Consider the following 12,342-nt stretch of genomic DNA (forward strand, 5'->3'; position numbering starts at 1 on the left):
GATTGCAGCCATCTGCTCTGCTCTGCTCCGCTCCAGCCCCTGAGCTCAGGGCAGGCTGATCCTGAGAGCTCTGGGATGGTTCCCGAGGGCCAGCAGGGCTTTCTGCACTCCCCTTGCTGCCTGCAGCATCTCTGAAGGATGCCAGGTGCCAAGGAGCATCATTTCTTTGAGGAAAAGCTGGGATGGAGCTGTGGCTGGGTGTGTGGACCCTCTTGTATTTGTGTTCCCCCCAGATGAAGGGAGGAATGATGAATCTGACTCCATGTTCTCAGAAGGTGATATGATATGATATGATATGATATGATATGATATGATATGATATATTATGCAATGCTATACTAAATTATACTAAAGAATACAGAAAGGACACTTACTGAATGCTAAAAAGATAACAATGAAAACTCAGGACTCTTTCCAGAGTCCCAACACAGCTTGGCACTGATTGGCCAAAGAGTGAAAACAACTCACAGCAGAATCCAATGAAACAGTCACCTGTGATAACCAATCTCCAAATGCATTCCACATGAGCAAAACACGGGAGAAGCAAATGAGATAAGAATTATTTTCCTTTTTCTCTGAGGCTTCTCAGCTTCCCAGGAGAAAATCCTGGGTAAAGGGATTTCTTTCAGAGAAGTGAATGCTACACTCTTGTTCCTGTTTCACCCATGCTCCTCTCACCTTGTTGTCTGCATTGCTGCTATCTTCTACTGGATAAGGGCTTTTTATTTATAATTGTTTTTCCCACCCCAGCTGCCTCATCAATGCTCCCAGAGCTGCCCATTAGCCAGTCTGTCATCACTGTGAGCAAGCCTGTTCTCTGAGGGGGTGCACATGCTCATGCCAACTTTCTGGAACTTTCTGCTCCTCAGCACCATTCAGGAGGTGACAGAATCACAGAGTGTGTTGGGTGGGATAGAGAATCACAGTCTGGGCTGGGTGGGAAGAGATCTGAAATCTCCATCCCCTTTCTAGCTTCCGCCAGACCAGGTTGCTTCAAGCCCTGTCCAGTCTGGTCTTGAAGAGGTCAATATTTCCTAAACCAGCAGCAATTCTGGATGCAGAATTGTCAGCCCCAGCTGGGACCCTGCACACACACACACTTCTGGTTCCCAGAACCACAATGGAATCCAGTTAATCCCTGTATTTACAATCTGCAGGTAAAATTCCTGCATCTCATTATGGACACATCCCTCATCCTCACAGCAGAACAAACAATCCCCAGCCACATCCAGCCTGAGATCTGCAGGAATTGCTCTCTGTGGCCACCAGATGGGCCAGGAAATGTGGCTGTGAACCCCATTGCTGTGCTGTGCTGTGCCCTGGGCACCCTGCCCTGCCTTCCCCCAGGCTCTCCCCACCTCTCAGCACTCCAGAGCCATCGTGGGTCCTCTTCTGGATGATGTACGTGATCTGCTCTTTACTGCTGCTGGTTTTGGCAGCTCCTTCCGTTATTCTAACTGCCTTTGATGGGCAATTTCTGTCAGGAATTCCTCCCTCCCCTACACATACACACACTCAGACACTTAACTTCAATCCCTGACCTCTCATTGCTGCCTTCATTATTGCTGTGAATAGTTTCTTGGCCTCAGTCCATTCCTTCTCCTTTTGGTTCCTCTACAGCTCAGCTGGTTTTATAGACTCCATCATTTTCCAGCCCAGTCTCTTTCACTGAAGGTCACTGAGAGCAAATTCTGGCAGATTCAGCCACAATGGAGTCCCCAGCTCCCCACCAGACATCTCAGCAATGGCCTGAGCAGATTTTTCTACGATTTTTCATTTCCTCCAGATTTTTCTGCATTTTTTTCATATTCTCCAGGTGTGGTACCACACCTGTCTGTGGACCCCAAATTCAGACTACAAACAGCATTCTCTCTCCAGGTTTCTTTTTTCCAGGGGTCTTTGGCAAGAGAACAAGAACAGCCCCACTCATGCTTTTTCAAAACCCTTGTCCAAGATGAATTCTATGGGCAGAAATGCATGGCACTGTCTTTTTATGGCCAAAGATTTCCTAAGCCAGGAGCATAAACATCACCAAAATGTCCCCTCTGCCCCACTGTGGTTTCTCTGCCTTGCAGGGAGTGTGGAGAGGGGCACTTGATGTTCTTTAAAATGATCTGAGCTGCCCTGCCAGGCCAGCAGCTGGTGCAGAAGACCCCAAAATCTCCTGCAGGTGCTGACCAGTGTCCCCACACCAGCACCCAGCTGGAAGGTGACAGTGGTTACTTGATCTGGGATATCCTGGAATTGCACAGGGATACATCAGCTTTAGAAGGTGCCAGGAAAACTCTGCCTGGGTGAACCACACTCAATCCCACCCTATATGGGAATACAGTGTGGGTAAATGAAGGTGGCATAGAATGTAATCTTATCCCCTAAAGAGTTGCAGCTGGACCAATTACTAAAGACCAGGAGCAGGCCTGATGTTAACAGGCCATACTTGTAGCCAATAAGAAGAGTGTTATAAAAGAGTAGATTGGTAGAAACTGGAGTGATTGGCTGCTGCAAGGACCAGGAACAGTCAGTGCCTAGAGGAGATGCCTGCAAGAAACATTGAGGAGGCACAAAACTCTGGCAGTATGGAATCCTTACTCTATAATGATAATAGAACTCTTGATATATAAGACAACACCACCTTAACTGCAGTAATCCTTGCTTCCTTCTTTTCCAGCTCAGCTGGAAGAAGGAGCAGGGCAGGCAATTCTTCCAAGGGCTGTTCTTGTGCTCCAAGCACAGATGGGGCAGTTGGAGACCCCTGAAAACCCCAAAACACCTCTTTGCTCTTTGTCTAGAGGAAAGTCTCTGCATGGAGTTTGTCCATCTCCCAGCACCCCTATCCCCCTCCAGCCAGCAGCAATCTCCTACCCAGGTCCATGTCAGCAGCTTTGGGCCTGTGGGAGCAGGGCACGTTCTTGAAGATGGCATCCAGGATCTTCTCCTTGACCTGGGTGATGGTGTCGCAGTTGAGGATCTTCACCGGGATCTCGGGGCTGTTCACGTTGTCGGGGTTCACGCAGCTCAGCACCTGAGAAGAGGCACCACACCTTGCACAGGGCACTCAAACCCTCTGCCTGCACCCCCCTTGAGGTGTCTGCATCCTACAAGAGGGGTCCAGGGTGCAGAAAATTGTTGTATTTATGGGGTACCCCATGACAGGAAGGAAATTATGAATCTGACTCCATGTTCTTAGAAGGCTAACTTATCGTTTTATGATACTGTCACCCTTTTTCTTAAGATTTTCTAAGCCTTCCAATGTTGACGTTCTTGTAGCGAACTTTCTCATACACTTTCTGTAAATAACTCAATGTTTTGCATTCCTCTGTGGAAGAGGAGAAAGTTGATGGACTGTTGGTTTGTCCAGTGTCATTGGAGAGGTGGCACTGTCACCCTCCAATCCACTGTCACTCTTGAAAAGCTATAAATGTTACAGTCAGAAAATAAACTTCCCTTTTTCCTTCACCTTGAGAACAGCGGTGTGCACTGGTGTTCTTTCATGTCCTATAGCGACATGATACTAGAATATATTAAAGAATACTAAACTATACTAAAGAATATTGAAAGGATACAGACAAAAGGCTAAAAAGATATTAAAGAAAAACTCATGACTCTTTGCAGAACCTCAACACAGCTTGGCCCTGATTGGCCAAAGAGTCAAAACAATTCACATGAAACCAATGAAACAATCACCTGTTGGATAAACAATCTCCAACCACATTCAAAAGCAGCAAAACACAGGAGAAGCAAATCAGATAATTATTGTTTTCCTTTTTCTCTGAGGCTTCTCAGGAGAAAGATCCTGGGCAAAGGGATTTTTCCAGAAAATGTGACTGCCACAAAAAATGGGTACCAAGGGTATTCCCTCCCTCACATGGGCACAGAGATGTGGTTTCACCTGGGGGTATCTTCATTGTATTTAATCATGGAGTCACAAAAGGGTTTGGGTTGAAGGGCTCTCAATGATCACCTCATTCCACCCCCTGCCATGGGCAGGGACACCTTCCACTATCCCAGGTTGCTCCAAGCCCCATCCAGCCTGGCCTTGGACACTTCCAGGGATCCAGGGGCAGCCACAGCTGCTCTGGGCACCTCTAACCCTAACCCTCACCACCCTCACAGGGGAGAATTTCTTTCTTAACAGCAGAAAACCCATGAACACCAGCTGAGTGCTTTCAGTAAAAAATGTTCATTGAGATGTCAAGGTGACCTAATTCAGGAGTGGCCTCCTTGCATTGTCACCTGGTTTTGATAATCCCAGTGAAAAGCTTTATGTTTGTCCATCAGCACAGCCATGGAGCTGAGCAGACCCTCCTCAGAAGAATGTTATTCATCTGAAATGCAGGGCGCCTTAAGAAATGAAACACAAAGCAACATCAGCAGCCTTTGCTTTCACATACAGAATAAGAAAATCAACCTAACTGGAGAGGCCTCTCTTTTCTCAGAAGGAAAATTTAATTTTCTCCGCTCTGTCCAAGAGTAAATGCAAAGCATGTGGTGAGGGGGGATACCTTAAACACAGAGCATTTAACAGCAATCTCCCTGCTAAGCCTTGCCTGTGTCTCTGTTGATCATTCTGCTCATTTCTGGTGGCACAAGTGTGAAGTCTATAAAGTTTTATAAACTTAGCACACCTTTGCACTTGAAAGGAGTGTTCAGTGATGCTCCAGGCTGTACATGGTCATTAAAATGTTCCCGTGGCACTTTTACAAGCATAGAGATGTTGGTTTTGGTGCCTCAGACAAATTTTAACTTGACCTAAATTCCCTCCTGTAGCATGCAAGAGGTGCTGGACTGTGCATCACTTTCCATCTTCACCTCCTAAAATGCAGTGGGAACTCAAAAATGGGGTGAAATCCCATCAGCCTAATTACACACTGCCTCACCAGGCTCCCTTTGGTGGTGATGTGCTCAGCCAAGAGGGACTTGTGAAGATACTGCTTACAAAGAGCTCTGTGATCTTGCTGGATGAAAGGGGAGATGTAAATAGGAGATATTGATTAGATCATAATGTTATTATTTGTATGTCACTTCCAGAAGTATTGAAAAAGCATCAATTCACATCATAATAACAGCACAGATTTACAGTTCTGGGGCACCTTTCATCTCAAAGGATCACAGAATTGTACACAAAACTGTTGAAATGAGTCCAGTGTTGAAGGCCATTAGTTGGTCTGCAGCTCTCCTGGGTTATGTCCATTCCCAGCCCACAGGAACCTCTTCCTCTGCAAACTTCTTGGGTGCATCCAGAAAATCCCACCTGATTGCTGCACAAAATCCCACCACAAGCTGCATAAATTTGCACTGGTGTTTAGTTTATGATCTTAATGATCTTAAAGGTGTTTTCCAGCCTAAATTATTCTATCACAGGGAAACGGAGCAGTGAGGGCAGCCTGGGACAGCTCTTTGGGGTCACACCTGGCTATGGGGACCAAGTTACTCTCCAGGTTTCTCTCTCTGAGCTCAGCTAAAATGAGCTGGTGCCAGTCAAGGCAAGCTCTGTGGTGTGATAAATCTCTGATACAAACAGCTGGATTTTGGGTCAGTTTCCCACAGAAGGCACTTGGTGATCTTTAAAATGATCTGAGCTGATGATGCCAGGCCAGCAGATGGGGCAGAATACCCCAAAATCTCCTGAAGGTGCTGACCAGTGTCCCCACACCAGCACCCAGCTGGAAGATGACAGTGGTTACTTGATCTGGGTTATCCTGGAGTTTCACAGGGATTAATCACCTTTAGAAGGTGCCAGGAAAAACTGTGCCTGAGTGAACCACACTCAATCCCACCCTGCCTGCAGAAATCCTTGCTTGCCTCTTTTCCAGCTCAGCTGGAAGAAGGAGCAGGGCAGGCAATTCTTCCAAGGGCTGTTCTTGTGCTCCAGGCACAGATGGGGCGGTTGGTGACCCTTGAAAACCCCAGAACACCTCTGTGTTCATTACAATGACTGTCAAGGCTGTCCCTCCAACATTTTAGGGAATTCTAACCCCAGTTATGGAAGCCAACTCCACTTCCAGAGCACAGTGGCTTTGGCATATATTCCCCAGGTTTTACATCATCTTCCCAGTGGAGTTTTCCAGCTGTTCTCGAGTGGAGTATGACACTTTTCTCCGTACCCATACAAACCAAGCCAGAAACAAACCTCAGGGCTCCAGCAGTGCTGCTCAGAGCCTTCAACACAATCTCTGATGTCAGCTGGTGGGTCCTGAAAGAACAAAACCCATGATGGGTTTTGTTCTTTCAGGACTGGTCACTCTGAGGGAAGTTTTGTGGTTTGTGGATCTCCCAAATGCAGTGCTGCTGCTCCATCACCCACCAGCTTCATTTGGGCTTCAGGGTCACTCAAGGATGGGACTGTTTGGGCGCTGAGAAGACACCAGCACTGTTCTGTCATTAAGAAGTCTGTGTCCTTTCAGGATGTGGGGTCAGCATGGATGGGAATGGGAGTGGGAGCACATGGAGAAGTTATCTCTGAGCCCTGCTCTCCCACTGACTCTGTGTGGCCTTGGGACATCTCATTTCTCTGGATTTCTGTTTATTGACCTTTAACTCCATCCTTGGGCAGTCTTTTTTTTTTTTAATCTGTCAGCTCTTCCAGCCATGATCTGTCTCTGAGTGCCTGTGTACATGCAAAGCTTGGCTCAGCTAAGCCCTGATTTCCACTACACATTAGTGGCATTTAAATAATAAAGGCACAGCTTGTGATTACTCCCATGGTGAGGGAGTAATCCAAGGTGGCAGGGACACCTTCCACCATCCCAGGTTGCTCCAAGCCCTGTCCAACCTGGCCTTGGACACTTCCAGGGATCCAGGGGCAGCCACAGCTGCTCTGGGCACCCTGTACCCAGGGCCTCCCCATCTTACAGGCTAGAATATTTCTCTAATTTCCAATCTAAACCTACTCTCTTTCAGTTTGAAGTCATTCCCTCTTGTCTTGTCACTCCAGGCCTCTGTAAATATTCTCTCTCCATTTTTCTGTTGGAATTCCCATATTGCAACCATTGAATCAGTTCTGGCTTTATTTCATTACTCTATATTTTTAATAAAAGATGTCAGGCAGCTCAAGGAAGGTAGAAGAAGGACAAAATAAAACAGAAATAAAGAGAAACAGAAACGAAGAACAATCCTATTCATATTCTGCTCCTTCCTAATCTCCTTCACCAGAGCTGATCTCTGTAAATCTGCTGAGATTCCTATCGGGGTATATTTGTCTGCTCTTGAGATGTAAGAGGGAGAGCTGATTATCATCAAACAGCACAAAGCCAGCAGAGGAGAGCTTTGTTCAGCCTGATGTATAATTACTACCCTTTGCTGGCTGCTTCAGATCAAGCCTAAAAGGATCGGGGGGATTTCCTTGGGTGAAAGTGATCGCTCTGTGGCTGCATTTTTTTCTCTTTTCTGCTCATTTTCTCCATGTGTGATCAGTCTTCTGAAATTTTAGACAGCCACACATAACAGCAGAGAAGCAGCACTCTGCCAAATTCAGTAGGAAAGTCACGTTTTTAATATGCAGAATACAACTGTGGCCTTATTTAAGAATTAAGTCCACCCCCTCATCAGACTTGGATTCAATCAAAGCTCAGCTCTAAACTGGAGTTGAAAAACATGAAAGGGCATTTCTAGCATCAGCCTGCCCGGGCTAAAGTCAGACAGGTCTAAGACAGGTTAAGATCTAAGACTTGGAACTAAATGATCTTTAGGGTCCCCTCCCAAACCACCCCATGATTCTGTGATTGGACACAGCCCTCAGAGATATCTGGAGCTAAGTGAGATGAATTCCCCTCATTTGAAAGTGCAAATAAAATAATCTGATCAGTTTAGAGCATCTTCTGACTGTCCTAAAACTTGGGATTTGCTGAGAATAAAGATGGGAAAGAGAAAAATTACAAGGATCATTGAAGGCTTAGAAAGTGTTCTTCATCCAGCAGAGACTTAGAGTGGATTTAATGCATCCAGGGAAGAATGAAGGCCCACAAACACTCTAAGAAGAGATATCTAATGCTCTTTAATTGATGCTCTTTAATCAAGTGGGAAGAGGGTGTAATCTCAGAGCAGAAGCTAAAGCTGCACATATGCAACGTGTATCTTACCCTAAGCAGACAATTCCATTTTGGGGGAAATGGCTCAGGGACAGGGATTGGTTTTCTTTCCCTTGAAATCTTTAAATCAAGCTCCTTTTTCTTTGACTTGTGCTCTCTCAGGAGGGAGGGTTGCACCAGCTCTAGAGCTGACCTGATAGGTCTATCTATAGTCTCTGACTATTCCTTGATGCTGAAATCCTCAAAATTTTAAATTTTCGTACCCAGCTTTAGGCAGCATTACCCTGCTAAAACACAAGAATAAATCACCCCAGAGGTTCAACCACAGGTTTCTGCTGTCTAAATGCCCTTTAGGCCTTGGAAGGTTGTGGATCAGCCCAGAGGAAGGCGTGCCCAGAGCACTCACCAGGGTCTTGTAGTCGATCTGCTGCCGGATGAGCTTGTCCTCGCTCAGCGAGTACCGCGCCTCACCCGTGATGGAGTCGATGGGGCCCTTCTCCATCTGCTGCTTGATGGCACAGAAAAGGGAGAAGAGGGGCTCTCCAGCACACTCCTGCAGAGATGAGAGGCAACCACCAGGTGAAACTACAGGACAGAATTGAGAGTCCAGCATGGGCATCCCAAGTCCACCATTCAAAATCGCTCACGGTGGATATCAATGGAAACCAGTCCATTCCAACAGCACAGGATCAGAGGTGACCCTCAGCTTCCACAGAGTGCAGCCAGCATGGTGGGACCCTTAGGGATGGTCCTATGCAGCCCCAGGAATTAAACTTGATGGTACAAACCTCTTGGGCACATGGTGGGACCCTTGGGGATGGTCCTATGCAGCCCCAGGAATTAAACTTGATAGTAAAAAGCTCTTGGGCACATGGTGGGACCCTTGGGGATGGTCCTATGCAGCCCCAGGAATTAAACTTGACAGTAAAAAGCTCTTGGGCACATGGTGGGACCCTTGGGGATGGTCCTGTGCAAGCCCAGGAGCTGGACTTGATGGTACAAAGCTCTTGGGCTCATGAGGGAAGTTTTGTGATGTGGGTCTCCCAAATGCAGTGCTGCTGCTCCATCACCCACCAGCTTAATTTGGACTTCAGGGTCACTCAAGGATGGGACTATTTGGGCACTGAGAGGACACCAGCACTGTTCTGTCATTAAGAAGTCTGTGTCCCATCAGAATGTGGGGTCAACATGAATGGGAACGGGAGCACATAGAGAAGTTATCTCAGACCCTTGGGACCCCTGGGGATGGTCCTGTGCAGCCCCAGGAGTTGGACTTCATGATCCTTTTGGGTCCCTTCCAGCTCAGCTTATTCTGTGACCCTTTGACTGTCCTGCCATGGTGTCCGTGTTTCCTGGCAATGCCAGGGCTGTTCTGGTGATTGCCACCAGGCCAGAGCTTTGCACTGGTGGAGCAGGTAGTGGGATAGGTCCCAAATGGCCTGGAAGGAGATTTTAAAGGGAGATGGATGGCTGGTGCCATGTCCTGGGTGTCTGGGCAGAGTCCACAGACTCCCTGAGCACTCTCATGCTGCAGGCAAACAGGAATTGTCAGGCCCAGATGTGCCCCTGGACCCGTGTGGAGGTGACAGAGGTGTGGGGCCCTGCACAGGACAGCCAAAAGCAGCCCCAGGCAGGCACAGCCCAGCTCATCTGTCCCTAATTTCTCCTCCTCATCGTTTCCACTCACTCTTCCCACGTTTTTCCTCTCTTGCTGCACTCTGAGCTTTCTGCTCCTGCTTCCCTTCCCCTTCATCCCTCCCTCCTTCCTGCCCTCCTCGCCCTCTCCTCTCGTGTCCCAGCTCAACCAGCCAGGTCATTTTCCTCTGGTGTAAATCCCGGCGAAAACAAGTTAATAATCGAGGCAAAGTGGCCCCTTTTTCAGTCCCTACACCTGTCTCCCACTTAATTAGCTTATCTGCCAGCAGCATATTGCCTCTGTGTGCCTGTCTCCTGCCCTTATCAGGCCTCTGTTCAGGCTAAGGCAAGAAGACAAGTAGCTGAGTGGGGTGAAAAAAGCCTATTATAAAAGCAGCTCTTTAGAGAGTCACCTCCTTATATCCTTTCCTTTCAGCTGAAAGCAGGGATCTGATACTGGAGTCACTGAAATTACCTTCCAGGGACCTTCAAAACTTTCCCATGTGCTCGTCCTTGAACTGGGGAAGGCTCAGGGGGATTGGGGTTTATTTGTGCAGCCTCAAATTGCCTGGCAGAGTTGGTTATTGTGTCCAAATGAGGATGTGAGGTGGGAGGATATTTAGCAGCTGCAGTGGGAGTGGGGGAGAGGTGCAGAGCTCAGCTCCTTCCATGAAGGCTGGCTCTGAGCTTAGCAATTGTGATTCTTGAGGCTCAGGGAAAATTGGATCCCCGTGCAGTCAGTGGCAGGGCTCAAGGACTGAAATACTTTTTCAACTCCACAAAGCCCAAGGAGACCTTCCAGGAGGAATGAGAGAGCTCAGGGGGTGCCCCAAATCCTTGCACTCAAGCTTTGCTGATGGGCGCCCCTCCACTCCTCGTGGGGCTGTCTCAGTGCTGCCCCAGAGCTGGGGTGGAAGGAGATCTCCATCCCCTGTGCACTGGAAATATGGGTCACCACATGATGGAGACCTCAGGCTGCTGTTGAAAGGACAGCTTTTTCCACACAGGTCTCAGGCAGGCTCTGAAATCCTTCCCATTTCCACACTGACCCTCAGATCCCATCTCTGTACAAGAGAGGGACCAACAAGTTGCCTCTCTCTAACAAATTGTCCCTCTTTGTTCTCCCTGGGTCAGAAAATAGCCCAGCTCCTATTAGGCAGTGACCTCCTTCCAGAGGCAAAAAAAAAAAAGCCTTTAACTTGTCATCTGGGAAGTTTTCACCCCACGTGATCCTCACCAAGAAGGAATGCTTTAGAGCAGCTATTTTTCCAGGCATGCTCCTGCTCTTACCTTGAGGAACTTGTAGAGAAGGAAGGTGAACCAGTTGGTGAGCATTTTCTCAGCCACAGACTCTGTCCTAAAGTGGAGAAAAGAGAGATTGGAAATGAGTTTGTCATGCTGGTCCTATTAAAATATTGCACTTTTCTATCTTCCTGCCCAGTGGGCAATCTGGCACGGCACCATCAGGATTTAGCACGTCCTGGGTTCCCTGTTTTAGTTTTGGATTTAGGAAACCTGCAGGAAAACCCTTGCTGCCCTGTTGATTCTCCTGTGGCTACAAGTCCCTGCGTGTGTCTGTTTTCCAGTGTCTCCAACAACGAGGAGGAGTTGATGACATTTGAGGGAATCTTCTCCAAAGAGCTCGGGGCGGATAAACCCATCAAATCTGAGGAGCTCAGAGCGAGGCCATATGTCAAGGAGGCTGGATAAATACTCAGGAGAGACAGATCTAAATCTCTGGGGAGCAGTTATCTGGCACTGCCTATCTCCCTGGCATTTGGGAGTGATTACACTCCTCAATGTGTCACTGTGGCACACGCTCAGAGCTCATCCTTCTGCCCTTGAGCGCTCTGTCCTCAATCAAACAAAAATCCATCTCCAGGCTTCAGGGTGAGCTTCTCCTGCAGAAACTTGTGCTGGCTGCAGCCCATGCACTGTTGTCCCTCTCTTCTGCTGATTTCCACTAACTCCCAGCTCTGGGAGAAAAATGAGATCCCAAAATGCAGCTGAAGACTCTCCAGGTGTCTGTAGTTAACTCAGGAACAAGAGACAAAGCTGGGAAATCCATGTCCTAGGCAGGAGATGGAGAAAAAACAAGAGAAAACAAGAGAAATTTGGGGAAACCAAGAAAAAAGAAGAGTCCCTGCCTGGAAGAATTAAAGTGGGTCCTCCTCGTCATGGCTCTCACCAAAGCCATGCAGAGGTTCTTGCTTGTTGTTGCTGCTGCTCTCTGTCCAGAAAATCTTTTTGGGGCCATAAATGTAGTGCAGGGTGAATACTGGACACACGTGAGGTGGGAAAATCACTTCTACCAGCTCCTTTTTTCTGTCAAACTCCAAAACTGCAAAAGATTCCCTTTCATAGACTCATGGGGAGGGAAGAGAAGGGAAGCACCAAGTTGAATCCAGCTGCTCCAAAGAGCTGTCTGAGGGCCTCACACCAACATCTAACCCAAGGCACTGAGCTATTCACATGTTTTGTTCTGGTGCTGCTCAGTGCTGAACTTCTCTGATTTCTCCTGGTGCTCCCAGGGTTTGGAGCACTGGATGTGCCTTCTTTGTTCACTGGCTCTCCTTCCAAAGGTCACAACTGACGTCCAACAGAAAGGATGAGACTTAAAAAAGGGCTGGAGGAAGGAGAAAGAGGAATAATGGGATGCTCAGAGTGAGCAAGAAGGGAA

At 47.7% G+C, this 12,342-nt stretch overlaps 1 protein-coding gene across 1 annotated transcript in view; it reads right to left on the reverse strand.

The window, feature by feature from the left end:
- PLXNA4 (plexin A4) overlaps positions 1 to 12,342 on the reverse strand; it is a 470,405-nt gene that overhangs the window by 30,927 nt on the left and 427,136 nt on the right. The window contains exons 22-24 of the mRNA XM_058804666.1: positions 10,953 to 11,019; positions 8,434 to 8,580; positions 2,863 to 3,022 (exon numbers count right to left, since the gene is read on the reverse strand). Of these exons, the coding sequence (XP_058660649.1) occupies positions 2,863 to 3,022; positions 8,434 to 8,580; positions 10,953 to 11,019 (374 nt within the window). The remainder of the gene's footprint in view (positions 1 to 2,862; positions 3,023 to 8,433; positions 8,581 to 10,952; positions 11,020 to 12,342) is intronic.

This window comes from Ammospiza caudacuta, chromosome 5 (genome assembly GCF_027887145.1).
Source record: "Ammospiza caudacuta isolate bAmmCau1 chromosome 5, bAmmCau1.pri, whole genome shotgun sequence".
Taxonomy (NCBI): domain Eukaryota; kingdom Metazoa; phylum Chordata; class Aves; order Passeriformes; family Passerellidae; genus Ammospiza; species Ammospiza caudacuta.